The 21,003-nt window shown below is 38.2% G+C and overlaps 1 protein-coding gene across 10 annotated transcripts in view; it reads left to right on the top strand.

Moving 5' to 3' along the window:
- The window catches only part of LOC124166034 (dystrophin, isoforms A/C/F/G/H-like), a 957,857-nt gene that overhangs the window by 331,556 nt on the left and 605,298 nt on the right, over positions 1-21,003 (top strand). For all 10 annotated transcript variants that reach the window (XR_006866384.1, XM_046543616.1, XM_046543612.1 and 7 more), the window contains one exon: positions 14,758-14,934. Coding sequence is in view for 9 of the 10 variants with exons in the window: in XM_046543616.1 (XP_046399572.1) it covers positions 14,758-14,934 (177 nt within the window). In the remaining variant the exon portion in view is untranslated. The remainder of the gene's footprint in view (positions 1-14,757; positions 14,935-21,003) is intronic.

A 21,003-nucleotide genomic window follows, 5' to 3' on the forward strand; every position in this document is an offset into this window, starting at 1 on the left:
TAACACGCCACTGACATTTACATAACTGTCCATTTATCGATAGCGTAATAGCACTGTTTACAATTCAATCACGATGGAAATCTGAAAATGCTACTCTTGGCCGATGTTTTTCAACCTTACTGCTTACTTACTTACTTACTGCAACCTTACTTTTCAAACTTAACTGTTCTAGTGCATTACAACCACTGGCACAGTGATTGCTGTCAAAAAACGAAAAAAGTCTTCTTTACGTCTTCGTTACAAAAAAAAACTATTTTATTCATCTTCTATATCCCAAGGCCGTACAACAATCACTTTTCATATTGGCAACGTAAATAAAAAACAAAACAAACATTCATCATCACCTTGAACGTAAAAATGCAAAACCCTACAAAATATTAATTTTCACATTACAACACCTCCCCTCGTTCGAGGATGATGGAAAGGAACACAAAAACATCATACATAACTTCGTAACTTTAGTTGTGAGTTTCTTACTCCAACTTAATTATGCCCATTTCTTTGGCAAACAATAATGTCTTAGGTCCAGACAAACTCTTTGTCAAACAGTCTGCAATGTTACTATCAGATTTCACATATTTCAATGAAATCTCTCCCTCCTTCACAGCCTCTCGGACATAGTTGTATTTTACCACGAAATGTTTACTCCTCTCATTTACTATGTCATTATTGGCAATGTATATGGCACCTTGGTTATCACAACAAATGGTGCAGGTCATTGGAATGAGGCTGCTTTGCTTCAATTCACAAAAAAAACGGCCTCATCCACTGGATTTCACACACACATTCATAAATAGCAATATACTCAGCATGCGTGCTTGAGGTGGCTATGCTTCTCTGCTTCCTACTTTTCCAAATCATTGCTCCACCTCCCAGCATGATAACATACCCAGTGACAGACTTTCGATCATCTCTATCCCCTGCCCAATCTGAATCACAATAGCATGCAAAACCGTCACCTTTCCTGAAAACAAGTTGATAATCACATGTACTCTTTAAATATCTCATTACATGTTGAACTCCATTCCAATTTGTTACAGTGGGGTTGCTACAGCATTGACTAAGTTTGCACACTGCGTTTGCAATATCTGGACGAGTATTGGTACTCAAGTATAACAAGCTGCCTATTGCACTCTGGTATTTCTCCTTGCAAAAAATTTCTCCTTCTCCTTTACTCTCAAAATTTGCACCTGCTTGTAGTGGACAAGAAACACCTTTACCTTCTAACATATAAAAATCTCTGAGAAAAGACATGACATACTTCTTCTGACTCAAAATGACAGTTCCCCTGTTTGGTCTGGTGAATTGGATGGACAAAAATGTGTTCACCATACCCAAGTCCTTCACCTGAATTAAGGATGCAATTTCATTTTTGAACACACCTACTTCTTCCTTCTCACCTATAATCAAGAAATCATCAACATATGTTCCAACAATTACATTGCTCCTTAAGTACACACAAGGGTTACTGATACATTTCACAAACCCTAACTCCACCAAAATCTTACTGAGAAACTCATACCAATTTCTCCCTGACTGTTTTAAACCATAAAGGCTCTTCTTCAACCTACAAACAAAATAATCTCTGTTTACATCCACCCCTTCAGGAACAGACATATATATGGTCTCATCCAGCTTGCTGTTTAAATAAGCCCCCACCACGTCTAGGTGATCTATTTCCCCAATATTTTCCACAGCAATATAGGCTAACAGACGAACTGATTTCCTTTCAACAACTGGACTGGAAGTGTCATGATAATTCACACCGTATGTTTGAGTAAAACCCTGAGCCACAAGTCTTGCCTTAAATCTTACAATGTTACCTTCGTTATTCTTTTTAAGAGCAAAAACCCATTTACAGCCCACTACTTTCATATCCGGTCGTCTTCTCACGATGTCCCAGGTCTCTTGGCCTTCGATGTTCCGTAATTCTTCTTCAATGGCTAACCTCCAGTTGTCGGCTTGAGATCCGTCTATGGCTTGGCGGTAACTGGTTGGGACATCATCTTTTCCAAGGACAGAACGGGTGACGTTGCAGCATTCACACGGTCCTTTGGGCACCCGCTGCCGATTTGACCTCCTCAGGACTTGAGGATTTTCCTGCTCTTGTTCCTCATTCTGGACCTGGGCCTCTATTTCTGCATTTTCCTCTCCTGGCCTCTGGGCTATGGCTTGTGGCATATGTGTCGGGAGGGCTGCATCAACTTCTTCTTCTTCACTCGATGTGTCTTCTGTCTGGTCGCCTTTCTCACTGTTTACCTTTCTATGGAATGGGAACACAGTCTCATTGAATATGACATCTCGACTAATAATGACTTTCCTTGTATCGAGGTCCCACAATCTGTAGCCTTTGGTGCCCTCTGGGTACCCCAGCATCACTGCTCCCTTTGCTCTGGCATCTAGCTTGTCACCATGGACTACTCGATACCAAGCCTGACAACCAAACACCCTTAGGTACTGAAAATCCTTCTCTTCAAGTTCTCTTCCAAGCCACCTCTTTAGTGGAATTTCAGAATCTATTGCTGTTGATGGACAATGATTTCTTAAATGACATGCGGTTTTTAGGGCCTCAGCCCAAAAATGTTTTGGCATACCAGATTGTTGCAGCATAGCACGGATGGTATTCAAAATTGTCTGGTTGTACCGCTCGGCCAGACCATTCTGCTGAGGGACATATGGTACAGAGAGACGATGTAGGACTCCACTCTTCTCAAGGTGTTTCTTGAATTCATTTGATGAGTATTCCCCACCGTTATCACTCTGGAACTCCTGTATTTTAGTTCCATGTGTGACTTCCACCATTTTCTGATATTTTATGAACTGCTCAGTGACTTCACTTTTGGCCTTCAAGGGAACTACAACAGTGAAATGAGAAAATTCATCAATAAAAGTGACAAAAAATCTGCAGCCACTCAAAGAGGCACAGGGCATAGGCCCCACGACATCAGAGTGGACCCTTTGGAGGACATGTGTAGTCTTACTGTCTTTTTCTCCATTGTAGGAAAATTTCAGTCTCTTAAACTTTCCCTGTATACATGCTTCATATTCTTCTTCTGTCTTCTTACTCATTAAGTTCCACAATGGTTCTATCTTCATCATCCCTTCATGGTGCAGGTGTCCCAAACGGTTGTGCCATGTTGTTGCTGCAATTTTACATGCTTTCATACCTTCATGTTCTTCAGCTTCTTTTCTTATTTGTGAAATAGAAGCACTCCCTTCAGTAGTGAGGTAATACAGGAAACCAACGCGATACCCCTGGAACAGAGTAGCTTCTTCGTCGCTAACAGTAGTCTTTCCGTCTCTCCTCACAATGGTCAAGCCCTTCTCTTCTAATTTCCCTTCCGAAATCAAATTGTCTTGGAGGCAAGGAATATATAACACATCAGTTAACTTTATTTTCCATCCACCACATTCATTCGACATCTGGATGGTCACTGATCCTTGACCTTCTATTTTTAGTGATGTACCATCACCCACAGTTACTTCTCCAGAGAGGGGTTTGAAATCAACAAACAAATCTTTCCTAGGGCTCATGTGATCCGATGCTGCTGAATCCAGTATCCATATGCCGTTGTTTGCATGGTTTGGATTTCTTTGCATGCAGAGTACTTTATAGCCTCTTGATACTACTGATGCTGATGACTTCTTCTCTTCTTCATATTGCTTCTGTATGGCAGGACAAAATCTTGCAGTATGCCCCTCCTTTCCACATGTGAAACAAATGTATCTCCTCCCAATAGGTTTCTTTGGAGCATTTTGTGATTTATTTTCACTGCTTACTTTAGGTCTGTTTGGCTTCTTCTTTACCTTGAGAACCTTGTGTTCTTGTGTCTTCGCGTAATCCTCATTTTTCATTCTCTTATCTTCTAGCAGGAGTTGGGACTTAACATATTTGGATGTTATGTCTCCTTCATTTGTTCTGTAAATACTTCGTATAAACCCAGCATATTTTTCTCGAGGCAGACCCATGAGGTAGAACGCAGCCAGTGCTCTATCCGGGAGATTAATGCCACACTTCGTAATTTTACGGTTGTAATTCTGGATCTTGCTCATGTACTCCATCATGGAAAGGTCTTCCGTTTTTTCGGTATTTACCATTTCCTTTAGGAACATTATCTCCTGGAACACGTCGTAAGTGGTGCACATGTCTCTTAATGCCTCCCACATATCCTTCGCTAGGTCCAGTCCTACGATATCATCCAAAAATGAATCATCTACGTATTGTATGATAATGGCTCTGGCCTGTTGATTTTGTCGCTGACGGCGCCTAACCTCTTGGGGTGGGAGTTGGCTTTCGTCTTCCATTTCTATCTCGTTTCCATCACTGCCGAATGCTATGTATGGATGGAAACCTTTTACCGCTTCCCAACAATCTTTCTTCATTAAAAAAGCTTCAATTCTTACAGCCCATACATCGTAATTATCGCTGTCGAGTATTGGGATACACGTCTTCTTTTCTTCCGCCATTTTTGATGATTCCGAACTTACAAAGAACAATTATGGGGTTCACTTCTTCTAACCTCAAACGTATTCGCCGTTCACACCATCAAAAGAAAACTTCGCTTCGCATCAACACTTAGTGTTTAAGTCTCATAATCTGTCAAAAAACGAAAAAAGTCTTCTTTACGTCTTCGTTACAAAAAAAAAACTATTTTATTCGTCTTCTATATCCCAAGGCCGTACAACAATCACTTTTCATATTGGCAACGTAAATAAAAAACAAAACAAACATTCATCATCACCTTGAACGTAAAAATGCAAAACCCTACAAAATATTAATTTTCACATTACAACAATTGCCAGCATTAGATTAACGAGAGTTGTCACGATGAAAGTATCACTATTGTGGCACAAAAGATGTTTTAGTAAAAATCTCCAAGCATAGCAAGCTAAGTTGTATTCTCTGGTGTTCACCTTATTATACAAGCACAAGCAGTCTTTAACGACGAATTTTCCAGTACCTACGAAGAAATGGATGAAATGATTGAATATCAATGCTTAGCGGGCATTAAAAATTATCAAAATTATTCTAATAGGGAAGTGCACTAATTTTTTTTTATTGCTGAATTTGAAAGTTTAGCCTAAAAAAGAAACATTAGTATAGTCACTTTTATTTTCTGCATCTGGGGTATGCACTTTAAAACGTTTTGAAAGTCGGAAAATTTCATGTTGTGCTGAAACACAGTGCCTCCATCTTGATTGAGATGTGACGTCACAAGGCAGTAGTCACCAGTGGAGTATCGCTGTATTAGATTGCCGTCGCCTTCTTTAGCGCGGCGAGAGTTTCCGGGAATCGGTGGAGTTTGCTTCCTAAAAATGTCGTCTAGTACCGAAAACATGAATTCAAAATAGAATTATAAATGATTTTTTGTTCCAAATTTCATCTCGACGTCGAAACAAAAGCCTGGAGAAGATATTCATTCCCGTGCCTTAAGCACAAGCTATACGGAATAAATGGTTCAAGGCTGCTCCTGACTCTTACCTATCGATGATATTCTGTTTTGAAGATCATTTGAAGGTATTGTAAGATCAAATTGATATTTATATTATAATAATTTAATTAATAGGTACCTCAGTCACATCAGAAAGTGTGTTGAGTCAAAATATAGCATCTTCCCCGTAGACCTACGTAATTTATAAACTGAAAGTAGTTTGGTTAAAGAATTATGGCGCGACTGTTTTTTTACACGACCGGGCAAAATGCGTACTTTGCCCATGATATGTGCATATATGATAACAAACGATTTTTGTTAAAGTTAATCTTTATTTGTTGAAATTAGTACATTTATAGGTGATACAGATATAAAGGTACACGGCAGGTTGCGCGGCGTAATTTGTACTCCACTGGTGACGGGTTCATCTTGCTGATCTAAAAAATTAGCTTCAATACCTCGAACTTTGAAAACTCGCATTATAGGCAGTCAAAGTACATTGTAAGAATACACGAGACCATTATAGCCCAGAATGTACGTACAATGTCGAAATCCTTGGTTTTCAAAGATTGACATATTTTATACGCCAGCGCGCCCGGTCCAGGGTTATCAACTTTTGTTTCATCCTATTTGTTAGTTGAAATTATATTTCAGAATGGTTCTTTTAGCACTGCTACTGAGGTAAACTGGTAGGTACTGAGTACAAGGTACTGAGGTATGTGCTGAGTAAGTAAACTCCCTTTGGAGTAATGTGAATTACAAGTGTTCGAGATATATGGCATTTTATATTCGCTTTGTGTTCTTATTAATTATGCCTGTACGCATATTGTTGCTTGCCGCGAGCCTTTAATGGTATGTGCTCTTGCAAGAGTGGTTTTCATTTTTAATGTGGAAGTTGGTCAGTATAAGCAAAGAAAAAATTAACATTTTAGCGCACACCAACCCTTGTAGTCATCGTATCTCGGCGTTTGTAATGACACTGCTAAAATGCCTAAACGCCATAATGACGATAAAAAAATTGTCTCATGTCAATGATTGCTGCAATTATAATTAATGATAAACTAGACGCCGTATGATCACAATGAAGGCAACAAAAAATAATGCCATAACATAGACTTGAACCATGGTCCTTCGGGTAAAATCTTTCCTCGTGACTCGTGCACTCTACCACTACCCCAACCGATCCATTGGGAAATTGAGGATATATTGGATTTATATATATAACTTGTAAAAAGTAACGCATTAAAATTAATTAGTTACAGCCTAACTAACGCCCTAATTGAAAAAGATGCAGCAAGGTACGCGGTCTCCCCTTGTTAGCCTTAACGTCTCGCATTTCTATGGAGCGTTGAACCTGTCCTCCTTATTCAAAAATTCAGTAACCATAAATACATCAAAGTTTGGTATACCATTTATAAATCGTTGGAATTTTCCTTCTCCCAACCAAGATTATCTTTTCTTGAACCCATCCTGGACAGCGAACCATTGCAACGACCAGCTATCTCGGAAATAAGGCTAACATCCCATGATTCTAGTAGCGAAGGGCGAACGTTCCGGCCGGCGTGAATACATACGCAACGAATAAGTCTTGCAGCAAACGTCTGAAATAGGTTTATTAGTTTGACTCGGTTCTTACAAAAAAAGTTTTGGCATGATAAACGGCATTGTGCCAAAATATACCCAGCGAAAAATAAATGCCATCATGCATTTATTAAAGATTCAATGTGCTATTCGTACTACTCTTTCCAAACTTGAAGTTGACACGTAAATGAATATTAATATATTACGCAATGATGAAGTCGTTTACTCAAAAGAGAAGCAGCCACATATATATTCTGAAGATAATATATGACAGCAAAAAATGGATACCCTCAAATTCTGTCATTTTTCTATGCAATAATAGTTGTAGAACTAAACGGTGTAGAAGCTGCCTTCTGCTACTGCCTTGTGACGTCACGGCCAATATTCAACATGGACACCCGTTTTCACGGCCTTTGAATTTTTCCATATTTCAGACGGTCATCTCGAATCAAGTATTCACTATTAGGATTTAAACTGTGGTTTTACGACATTATGTTATTCTGAACTCTAATTTAAAAAATGTGTTTGGTGCATTTGAAACACTAGTGCACTTCCCTATTACATAAATGGATGAGGTGCCGTCGATAACATCAACTTACAATTAACGTATCACCTCCAACGGCCGTGGCTCATTGCCAGACTGCTACAACGATGCTACTGACTTTTTGGTTTAAACACTGTTCCAATTTATATTTTATGCGCTTACTCAGATATTAATATTGTAAATAATACAAAATATGAGGGCTTCTGAGCCTCTATCGTCGGATATTTTGCTTTACATTAGATATAACCAACACGTATCACAAACAAAGCTCTCACAACTGCTCGCAACTCATAAACAAACAAAACAATACACTAACGTTTTCTGCAGACGACCAACTGTGTTACCATCTCCAGCATACGGCTCGTTAGCTTAGAAGGCATTGGTAGAATACATCGCGTATATTTATGGTCTACAAGTAGCTTCCATCATTTAAGTTACCTGTAGACTAGAAATATTCCAAATGTATACGCCTTCAATTTTTAGTGTATTATACATCGCGTATATTTATAATTTGCTGTTTCAGGCGTAACTTTATGGAATCTACTTGACGTGATGAATATACATGACATGATATTTATGTGAAATAACTAATGTTTTCTTTACTTTTCATCACGCGTATATTTTTGGTCTACGGCCTTACATCGGTTAAGTTACCAGTAGACTTGAAATATCTCAATTGCGGTAGTAGTACATCGTGTATATTTATGGTCTACTGGTAACTTCCATCGGTTAAGTTACCTGTAGACTAGAAATATCCCAAATGCATACGTCTACAATTTTTCGTGTGCTCTCAGGGAAGTACCTGTTATATGCGGATGATCTCAAATTATTTCACCAAATGAAGACTGAAAATGATGCTGTAGTACTTCAGTAATACCTCATAAATGTCTCCCAGTAGTTTGTGAATAATTTTATGTCCCTCAACTATAATAAATGTTTTATTATGACCTACTGCAGAGGTAATCTATTTAAAAAAATATGAATATTCATGTAGTGGGAAACTGCTACCTTAAGTCAATTACTGTAAAGATCTTCGGGTAATTTTTGCTTCAAGATTGTGTTATGATTTACATGTTTCAAACATGACATCCAAGGCATTTACAGTACACTCCCGATTATGTGGGTTAATGATGGGGAGAGACGGCACGAATAATCGGAAAACACAGATTACCCAAACTTTCACTGAAATGTCTTGCAATGTTCTTAATCTACCGAAAACAAACATTATATTATTATTTATGCAGGTATTCTGTCATTTTAGAGTGCTTCCCGGACTCAATGAAAGCTCTCTTCACCAATTCGCGCTCTTTTTAGGGGTGATAACATGGCTGTACTCGTATTATTTATGCTCCATGTAAGGCCTGGTTTCGAAAACCACTCATCCGTGGCTGTGGGATCGCGGATACAGAAAAGAGGTTTGCACGAATGCTTCAAAACCACTGCTCGATGTGGGAAACTGCACTGTCAGGTACCACACCATGTAGTCGCGTCTCGCACAAGTTGCCCGGGTTACAACTGCTGCGGGACGTGTATACGTGATCATGGAGTGCGGTCGCACGCTGCGAGGCTTGAAAAACGGGAACACGGTGCTCCCGTGAATGCAGCTAGCGTGCGATCGCTTCCATTTTACAGAGGGGATCTAACAGAAATAATAGCAGCATGTAAGGGATATCTTCTCTATAAAAATGTGAGGAAAGTTTTGCAGAGAAAAGCATCTAGTGGTTATTGTAAATTTCTCGCAGGGTTTGCAGGGCAGGTAAGCCTGGTGTATCCTTGCGTTAATGCAGTAATTTCGGTGATTTTGTGACCGATTTTATTACATTTTTTAAAGATAGCGAAAAAAATTGAGCGAGAGTGAAAATCATGCACGATGGATAATCTGCAACCCGGCTAAACCGAATCAAGATAATCGTGAGTCTGCTGTTGAATGTTGGGCTTCATTTGTCGTGCATGTAAGGATTTTAAAAACATCCATTGTCTGAGGTTATTGTATATGTCTCTTGCCAGATCAATCTTAGAATACTGTTCAATAGCGTGGAATCCATTTTATGGGAAGTATGGATCATCCGTGGAGAGGGTCCAACAGAAAGTCTTAAGGTTTGCATCAATAAATTTTTCTCTTTCAAGAAGGAAAGGAGAATATGCAGTATAATGAATTACCTAAACCTGAACAGTCTTTGATGTAGATGAAAACAATTTGGTGTTATATTCTTATATTATGTTCTGAATGAACAAGATAAACTAGTACATACATAAAATGCTCAACCTTATTATCATTTCTCTCTATGAGGGTACCTTCGGTGAATACAAGACTGTGCACTTTGTTTAATGTTCCTTAACTGCCAAATATGTAATTACTCTTTCTACATTCCACTTTACTGTGGAATGAAAGATGCTAATGAAATCTCAAGTGAAATAGACTTTTTTGCTTCTAATTCAAGTATGTACCTTCAAAAGTTATGTGAGAAGTAATGTTTTTTGAGTGTTTGCCTTTTTTATAATATCATATCTGTATTCTTATTTAAAATGTGTCCTCTTCATTTGTTACTATTACTATGATATTTTTATTTTGAAGCTCTCCATTATAACCCTGATGCATCTTTTTTGCGAAGTACTTGTAATCAATGTAAAACTGTAAAAAGGGTTTTCTATTAACCCATCAAATAAATATATTATTATCATCATCACTAGAGGCTATTCAACTGTGCAACACATACAATTGATGCTGATATATTTTATGATTCTTTGGATTCATTTAAGCGAAATATGTTAACATATTTGCTGTCATTACACTATCGATGTGATACTAGACCAATTTAATGTGCTCACCAACAGCTTTATAAAAATGATCAATTTGCTAAATTATGATAGCCATCTTATTTATACGATTTAAAGAATTATCCTCTCATGTATGTACCTAAACTCATATGTAATATGTATTTGAAATGCTATCCAGTCAACACAACAGTTATGGCCACAAGGTGGCCGAATTGGGTGCTTTCCATTCATCGTCACACTTCGACACAAGTCGACTTGCGTCGTGGTTTTCGTTTTCCATTCTATGTGTGTCGCCCCCTGTTGTGACACAAGTCAACAAAGGATTACGCGCAGGAATTGGAGAGTTATAAACAGTTTCCGTTAGTTGACACTAGTCGATGCGTGAGTCGCATGAATGGAAAGCACCCATTGTGATTTACCTGTGGCAACTATGACTATGGTTAGCCACAGCTTGACGTATTATGGCCCGACTGTGGGTGACATCCGACATGCACAACTATGGCCACACTTAGGATCGTCTCAGAAAGGCCACAGATTGGCAAACAAAACATAAGTATCCCAGTCAGCACAAAAAGATATTTTAAACGGAAATTATTGTGGTAATTTGGGGCAAATTTACCCTAGCAACCTTTACCCTTTCTTTGCCAAGTTATTACACGCATGCAGAATTGCCAACAGTGAAGAATGAAAAATATGTATACAGTGAGGCATTTACTGAATTGTATGAGGTTGAGAAAAGTTTAAAGTAGAATAATAAAGTTCAATATATCCACAGCGACACTGTAGTGATATTTTTCAAATTATTTTAAATATTATTACAGTAAAATTCGGTTATAACGCGGGTCTAGGGGGACATAGTTTACACCCGCGTTATCGGACAACCGCGTTATTAGGGGAAACTGCGTGGGAAGCAATAAAAAAACCCTTAAAGGTAATTTTTATAGCCAATTTATTTGCGTAATACATTATTAAAATATTTATTTTATGATTTAGACGCTCTACTTTAACGGGATTTACTAAAATACTCAGATATTTTCTTTTGCCGCGATAGTTGATGGCGTTTCTTTGTCATGTAATTTTTTATGCTTTGCAAGTGCAACAGATGAATACTATCGCAATCACTTTGTCCCTTCAACCAATTCATCAATTCACTTAAATTATGTAATAAATGGCCAATTTTTGGCATCTCGACCTCACTTTCGTCTTCTTCATTCTCGCTCTCATCTTCCGATGATGCAGCTGTTTTTGCGCGGCTCTGGACTGCAGCCACAATTTCTTCGTCACTCTTATAAGCAGATACAGGAGTTTCCTCGTCTTCGCGAACCCAGGCCTCGAGATCACTCACAAATATTTTATTACAAAGAACATCTGAAGCTTCACGTGCGTCCTCTTCCGTGAAACCCATAAACTCGTCTTCGTCTTCCATGCTATCGCCCGCTGTATACTCGCACTTTGACCAGCAATTTAGGATTGTAGCTGAAGTTATTTTCTTCCATGCCAATCCAATATTATAAGCCATATTCTTCAGGGTGACTGTTTTCAGATATTCTTGTACCTCCAGTTCTGAATTTATGACACTAATGAGCAATTCCCGCCGATAGTGGGCTTTAAATGCTCTGATTATCCCTTGATCCATGGGCTGAATAAGAGCTGTCGTATTTTTTGGTAAAAACGAAGCCACTATTTTACCATCCCTCGATATCAAGAGCTCAGAAGACGGATGGGCCGGATAGTTATCTAACAGAAGTAGTGCCTTCTCGTCTAACTTTTTTGATCTTAAGTGGCTCTTAACCGATGGAACAAAATCTTCATTGAACCAAGATAAAAAAATGTCTCCTGTCATCCAGGCATTCTGACTGTTTTTGTAATTTATGGGTAGTGCTGTCATATTAACGTGCTTGAAGCACCGAGGACTTCGATTTTTACCAATACACAGAGGTTTTAACTTGTGACTTCCTGATTTGTTAGCGTACAGTAATAAAGTCACTCTTTCTTTGCTCATTTTTATTCCGGATTTATTTGCCGACTTCTTAATATCAAGTGATTTTGTTGGAAGCAATCTGTAGTAGAGAGCGGTTTCATCGCAGTTATACAATTGCTCTTCAGTGTACTCATGTTCATCAATCATCTTGCGTAAAGTCCCACAGAATTCTCTAGCTGCTTGACTATCACTGGAACGAGATTCTCCTTGCATGTTAACTTGCGCTACCCCGTGGTGAATTTTCCACCTCGATAGCCAGCCAGCAGAAGCAACAAAATCATGAGCACCACCTTTTTGTTTATTTAATTTAATTGCCTGTGCTTGTAAAAGTGGACCGGATAATGGAACACCTTCACTGCGCTTCTGAACAAACCACGTAAACAAACATTCATCCACATCACCAGCAGCACTCAATCTGGCCTTTTTTCTATCACTTTTTTCTATCAAGTCCTATTTTGTCATCCACTTTATCAACAAATGATCGTAATTTCTCTTCTTCTTTCATCCAACCATGAATAGTTCCTTCAGGAACACCAAACTCCCTGAATAAACTTGATTTTGAATCACCGCGTTTCACTCTGTCGATTATGCCCAACTTTTCTTTAATTGTGTAAGTTTTCCTTTTGGCAGACATCGTTTTTACCCTAAAATCAATGAAAATTTTCGTAAAAAATTAATTTTCATATTAATATTAAGCCTAAGACAAAGGTAAAACAGCTCATTCATCATTAAATGCTCGAAGCCTGTGGGCATTGAGTACCTACCTTGGTTTGAGGGCCGCGGTGCGAACGTACGAAAGAGATTTATCTCAATCTCCCTGAATCTCGAAAATTATTATAGCCGTGCAACACACTTTTCAGCTCGAGTTCACAAGACACAATGACCGATCAGGAATTACCGAGTTTTTTTATGGCTACGAAACAATGTATGGAATAAGTCGCCAACCGCGTTAATACAGTCGCTTGAAGTAGCGCCGATGCGACGCGTCGGTATACATGCCGAGATAAAATTCGCCACAAAGTTACCTACCTCAAAAAAAAGGTCAATTTAATCATTTCGGGGGACATGGTGAGACCCGCGGTATATCCGAAACCGCGGTAAAGTGAGGCGCATAATAACCGGAATTTACTGTATTATTATTCAATGAAGGAGGAACATGAACGCAATTGCAAGTGCCAAAGTAATGTGTCTGTCAGTTATAATTTCAATTACTGGAGCATGGAGTAAACAAAACTAAGTTACCTGATATAATGCTGAAAATAATATAATTTAATTCAGTGGTAAATTTAACCAGAGAGTTGCATCACTTTGGTTGTGACACCATGGTGAGACATTACTTTTTAATAACCTTTATAACTGTAATTTGGTTCCCTCTACCTCTGCCAAAGCATAGCGCTCTTTATTTAGTGATTTTATTGAAAAATTTGGGTGAAAAAAGTTTGGAAAAGCAGATTTTAGGATTCGCATTTGGGCGAATTTGTTTCCTCATAATCATGCCCTGAGGAGCTCGGTGTGAAAGCTGTTGTCACCGAGTGCTCAACGGAAGAAAATTAGCTCCGAGTTTAACATTGTTTCTATTTTAAAAGAAATCAAATCGGCAATTCCTCTTAAAACATAACTGTTATTTATTTCGTTCATTTCTCTTTCTTCGAGTACGTATGTCCTCATGAATGTGGGTTTTATTTTTGTTATCATTTCTCTTTCACCAAGTGGTTATTTCCTATTAAAATGTTGTATTTGTATATTTAATAATGTTTAATTGTTCAACAAACAGTTATTTTTCATTATCAATGTTGATTTCATTCAATTATCGTGTATATGAACGCCTATAACGCATCAAAGCTATGTACTGTTAGTTGACGATAGTACCAATAGAGGTGGTGTCATTATGTTTCTTTTAAAACTCCACAGATGGCTCTGATGTCACATCAGGAAGTTTTACCCTGAAAAAGTACGAATTTTACCCATGTTTTACCTCCAAATTATACAAATTTTACCACTTAAATTTACAGATATTTTACCCGTTAATATGCAGGTTAGCCATCTTTTACCAAAATTTTACGCGTGCAAAATAAGGATAATAATGGGGTAATTTATCTTTTGTGCTGACTGGGATATTACTGTTGCTACTGATACAGTTTTGTTGGTGAGTTATTAAAATAAGAGTTAGTTGATTATGTTGATATAAAGAAAGGGTACTCTCCATACTTAAGCCAAATTATGGCAGACCATACTTTGGCCACAATATGGCCGGGAGGTCAAAGCCATTTTAGGGCCATAATGGCAACCCTCTATGGCCACAATGTGGTCACAATTGTTGTGTTGACTGGGATACCTTGTTACTTTTTGAATGTTTTATTTTTATAGTAATTTCTTTACTTAATTTTTTGTAAATTGGGTTTACTTCCGTGAAGTAAATATTATTATTATTGCATTTTCAGAAGCTATTGTTGGATTTTGAGGCTGGAAAAGTAAGAGTGGATGAAGTGAGGGAATTAGCAGTTGAACTCCTGCATTCCCCTGATAGCGAGACCTTGAACAATGATGCAAAAAATGTAATTGAGGAAAATTTAGTAAAATTAAATAAGCTTTGGAAAGAAGTGGCTCAAAAAATTCAGGTAAGATTTTCAAAATTAGTCTTGTTCATGTTTTCCCTGAGTATATTTTTTACCATTAATGTTGCTTGTATGAATTCATGTGATTCTCAAAGAAGTTTTTGATTTCATATGTAAAATAATGAATCCATTAGTTACCTGATATTACCTAATTTTTCTTTGGCTCGTGTTATATTATTTTCATTTGCAACAACAAAATGAAGTTGTCAAAATCATAATTACCTGTGCTTAATTTTAAATTGTATCTTTCGCTGTGAATTAATGCACATTAGAATGGGGTATGCTTAATTTCTCAGTCTAAAAGGAGTAGTTTAGACTTATAATGCAATAATATTTTTACATTATAGCAGTTGCATATCCTTGCCTAATGATTTTTATCGACATTATGGTTTATGCTGGTCTTTATTCATTCTAGGGTGAAAATGGCTACTGTTTAACAATTTTATTTTGTTGGCCATCAGCCTCCATTTTATGCTTTATGTTAGCTGAAGTGGCTTCCATGTAATACTCTAGTATTTCTTGGGGATGAATGGCCTTCTAAAGCACTTCAGCGATAGTAGCCATTTCCATTTACAGCTACAGATTCCTATGTCCTCCATAAGTTAAATTTCATTTCACATTCAATTTTAATGAATGGGGATGAATAGCTATTTTTACATAAGTTCAACAGATTCAGGCTTCAATTGGTGGAAGTTAGACATATTTAAATAAATGAAGAGTTTTTTTGCATACAACGCGTTTCGGCTCACTGAGCCATCATCTGGTACAAGACACTTGAACACATGTGAAGATCCCTTTTATACTCTTGAGAAAGGAGGGGGGTTGGACAAGGCCTCATACACCACCAAATGCGACAATTTGTTGGAGGATACCTCATTTGTGATTCTCCCCCGTGATCCCACAGATAGATTCCAAAAAAGTGTTAAATCAGCTTTATCTTCCTGCTCTAATTTAGTCAGTGGCAGTGAGAAAAGGAAGTTACTTCAAATGAATCCTCTACCTCCAAGATTTTATGGCCTTCCTAAGATCCATAAAGATGGAACGCCTGTTTGCCCAGTAGTGTCGTGCATAGGCTCACCGTCCTATAAGCTGGCCTCCAAACTTAATATCATTTTTAGGCAATTGTCTGGTTTTTCTCCAAAATATAGCATTAAGAACTAGAGATGGGTCGAATAGTAGATTTCTCGAATTCGAATATCGAATTCGAATGTTAAATCATTGCTCGAATATTCGAATACCTCGAATTTCGAATACCTCGAATACTAAATGATGAATGCTGGTATGTTTGACTCAGTTGCCTATGCAGCAGGCAACACAGGATTTTGGTGAGTAACTTTGATTTCCTTTAAATGATTCGAACAGGAATTTAGCTGATTAATGAATATTTTAATTTTATGGAAACAATTGGGCATATAATTAATTCAACTAACATCGCTTAACCCTCACTCCTGCTGCCAAGTGCTAGCTGACAATCTGAGGCATTTTGTAAAATACAAGCTCTTGTCCACCGGATTTTCTTCAATTATTTTCAGTCCATCTTTGGGAGTTCTCACGAGATAAGAAGATGAATTGAAATTGCTATCAGGGAGAAACCAAATATTCTGAGAAAATATCCCTTTGTCTGGGACTGTAACAATAAAGATTTATAGGACCACTCATAAATTGTAACTTGATATATGTTTTCGGAAAAAAATACCGCATCAACTTCCGAGAAGCTCTGTTGCTCATATCGAGTTTCGCCAGAATGCGTCTCCGTCGTATTTTGACATTTATTTCTTTGCGTAAAATGCTTAAATAAACTCAGAAATACGTCGTGTTTGGTCTTATTCTTTTTGAAATTACGCGCACATTACTAATATTTCAATTCAATAAAGGTGTAACATCAACCGACGAAAGTCATTCTTAGACACCTTTTGTGGTAATAGATGACTCATGCAGCGGTTGACCTCCAAAGAAATGGGGAACTTCGAAGCTGGTAGGAAAAAAAAGGTCAGTGGGGGAGAAAAGGGAGGGCCCGAAACACGTTTCTATTGTTCTCGTGTAACTTGGTATTTTTTCGAAGCTAATTGTAAGGTCTTCGTAATATGATCCCTGCGCGAGCTGTGACCTTTTTTTTTATTTCGAAGAAGAGGAAAGCCTCAGAGGGTGGCTAGTGCTGAATGGAGAGGGATACCGGATCTTGGGAAATGCGCTAATGTAAGTATCCCACGGTACTCACACAGCAGTTGACCTCCAGAAATGGGGAACTTCGAAGCAGGTAGCCAGAAAAAGGTCAGTGGGTGAGAAAAGGGGGGAGGGCTTGAAACACGTTTTTATTGTTCTCGTAACTCGATATTTTTTTCGAAGCAGGGGTCTTCGTAATGCGATCCCTGCGCGAGCTGGGACCTTTTGTTTGATTTCGGAGAAGAGGAAAGCGTCAGAGTGGGTTAGACAAGTGCTGAATGGAGGGGGATAGCGGATCGTGGGAAATGCTCTAAGGTTGCTATCCCACGGCACTGATTGTGAGGTTCTCCTGGTGGGGGGAATCGGGGATTTTCGGATTTTTTCACCCGACCATTTTCGGTTCCCCTCGTCGAACTCTTTTCACCGCTAAAATCCACGAATTTGATGTAATTCGTCAACTTGCGTAAAACGGCGCTGCGAGCACTAAATGACTACAGTTCTCTACATTTTTCCGAGTCAACTACCAACGACGTGCGCGCTACAGTGTATGACGCGAAATTCCAAGTATTCGAGGTATTCGAGGCGGTACTTTTCGCATAACTATTCGAAACCTCGAATATCGAATACTTTCTAATATTCGAGGTATTCGAGTATTCGCGGATACTATTCGCACATCTCTATTAAGAACTCCATCATTTTATCACAGAAACTTCAACGCCTCACGTTACCTCCAAACGCCAAGCTAGTTTCATTTGATGTAAAAAATTTATTTACTTCTGTACCTGTACAAAAAACCTTGTTACTTACGAGAGACTTGCTGAAAGACTGCAACATTGACAATAGTGTGTCTAGTGAACTTCACCGTCTCATGGAACTATGTGCGAATCAAAATTATTTTCTGTATAATAAGAATTTTCATCAACAAACAGACGGCCTTGCCATGGGTTCCCTTCTTTCACCTGTGTTAGCTGAAATATTTATGGACAATTTAGAATGCCAGTTATTTGATTCCAGGCATCCACTTTTATCCAACATCTTCTACTGGTACCGTTATGTTGATGACATCATCTGCTGCTGGACCGGAAGTGTTAGACAATTAGATACATTTCTGAATCTTTTAAATACCCAACATCCTAACATAACGTTCACAGTGGAAATAGAATCCGATAAACAAATAAACTTTCTTGATCTCTCCATATCCATAGTTGGTGATAAACATGAATTTGGTGTGTATAGAAAACCCTGCTATAGCGATACAATCATTCCAAGTGACTCATGCCATCCAACCTCCCAGAAATTATCCTCATTTCATTCCATGTTGCATAGATTGGTTAATTTACCGTTAAATGCTGTGAATTTCAATAGTGAACTTTCTAATATCAAATCAATTGCAGTTTCAAACGGCTATAGTGTAAACATTATTACCAAAATGCTTCAGAGAAAGTTAAAAACGCGAGCTATTTCACAGGTTTGCTCCCTTCCCCTCATCACAGAGAAATCCAAAAAATTGTGCCGGCTATTGTTTGTGGGGGATCTTTCAAATAGGCTTGCTCGCAAATTCCCCAAAAATAAATTCAATGTCTCTTTTTATAACCCCTACACTCTAGGTAAAGTTTTGTGTCACAACAAAGACAAAATAGATTCAATTAATCAATCTGGCATTTACAAGGTCAATTGTGAATCATGCAGCATGTGTTACATCAGTCAAACAGGCAGAAGTTTCATTACCAGAATGAAAGAACATAGAAGGTGCTGGAAAAATGGGGATGAAACGTCACTTCTCGCTAAACACCTTCTACAGACTTTGCATTGTTGTAATTTTAAACCTGAAATTCTACATTTAGAAAGTAAGGGTACAAGACTGGATGTTTTTGAGCAATTCGAAATTGTACAAAGTGATTTGAATACGCTCATGAATGAGCAAGTGTTTTTCACCCACTCCCCTCTCCTAAAGATACCCTTCCCCAAAACAAATGGTGAAATTCTTTCCTCACCCACGCCTTAAGTGACCCCAACATCCCGTGTTGTTTCCCGTCCGCCCATCCTCTCTACGTATTGTGTTTGACCATTTTCTATTGCTGGCAATTTCCTCCCTTGCTAACTTTCACTCCTTCTCAGCTAACCCAAAGGGACCCCCCTCCCCCGCCTCTTTTTCCTGCATCGCTACTTATTCCTCTCACTTTCAAAAGACACGCGGCCTCTTTTTACCCTAAACCGCCCCCCCTTTTTTTCACTCTTCTCAACACCCCCTCCTCCCCTTTTGCTATGGTTCTTCCCCACGTGTCGTCATTTTACAGCTATGACTAGAACCCTCCCTCCAACGTGGGTTCTCCACATCCCGTAGTTGTATCTTTCCCCACTGTCTCTACTCTGTACACCCGTTCCCACCCCCCCCCCCCCCCATCCTCAAAGATGTCAAATCCTCTCCTACCCCTACCTCCTACCCCCCTCCTTTCTCAAGGGTATAAAAGGGATCTTCACATGTGTTCAAGTGTCTTGTACCAGATGATGGCTCAGTGAGCCGAAACACGTTGTACGCATTAAAAATTCTTGTGGAAAAGTGCAACGATCTTTCATTCACTTAAATAAGCTATTTTTACCCTAGAACTTCTTTTGATATTTTCTCTGTGCTTTTGGAGAGGTTTTCCATTTAAAATTTCTCCTGTGTAGGTGGCTTTATAAACAAATTTCTAAGTATCCCTATGAATTTTGTACATATTTATCACTATTGTACTGTGTATATAATAATTTTAGTAAAAATATCATCTATGAAATTGCAATGATTTAACTGCAATTGCTTTATTCTCTCTAGCATGATGTGTGTTTCAGGTGGGTGGATGATGCAAATTGGCTTTTATGTTTGTTGCTTATCTTAGTGCACTCACTCTCTTATTTACCTTACTAGAATGCAAACAAACTTGCAGATCAATTTTCATTTTTTGCCGCAATGGTTCTTGTGGTTTTTTCATCAACTTAAAATTTTCACCATTTGTAATTTTCCTGGTATGGCCATATTGGCAATCATGTGGTAATCTCTCATTCATATTGTTATGGTTAAGTGCTCGTGAAAAAAGGTGTAACAATACTTGTTTGTGCTTCATGGATTATGTGTTGGTTGTATATTTGGAATTAGCTGAATATTTCTAGGGAGAGATTTTTAATATCTATTTGATTTTTCAAAGGTAGGCATCTTCTTGGTGTCCAGAAGTAGCTATAATGTGATAAATTTTCTTATGTTTTGGTTGATAGTCCATATTTATAAAAAAATCATAGTTATGCCATGACAATATGGCTGCTCAGTTGAAAAATTTCTGCTAATGCTCATATTCAACCATTCATCTTTAAGTGCATTGGATGTGGGCCATAAAAAGTGTAGAAATGGCTAATAATTATTAGAGTCATATCTTTGTTGTGTGTTAATTAATTGTTGCTGTGTGGATTTTCTTCCAATGAAATGTTTCCTATTCATGTCCAAAGTCTTGTCTTTATGAAATAACTCATTCAATAACTTTAATTTGCTTGGCTATTTGTTTAGCACATCGCTTTGAAATTCAGTGTTGAGTTTATTGTGTTCATTCCATTCATTTGTTGCGCTTTTAAATCATGGAGCCAAATTGTGAAGATGGCCATGGCAAACCAAACAAATTCCCATAATTTTCCTCGGTTCGAGGGATGGAAGTTATTGTATGATCAAGCCATCCAATTGCTTGTTACAAAATATATTAGCGTTCAGTGTGCATTTTTAGTATACTTCCTACCTCTTTCTTTGTTAAGGATGCGGGTTGTGGTGAATTGTGGGTGTTTGGGCACTTTATTGTGGCTGTGGTGGTGATGCTCCCTCTTTTTGTTTCTCGTACAAACCTTAGGAGTTGGAGTGCATTAGTGAGGGAAGTAAATGCATGTTTAGAT

The sequence above is a fragment of the Ischnura elegans genome, chromosome 9 (genome assembly GCF_921293095.1).
Source record: "Ischnura elegans chromosome 9, ioIscEleg1.1, whole genome shotgun sequence".
NCBI lineage: Eukaryota > Metazoa > Arthropoda > Insecta > Odonata > Coenagrionidae > Ischnura > Ischnura elegans.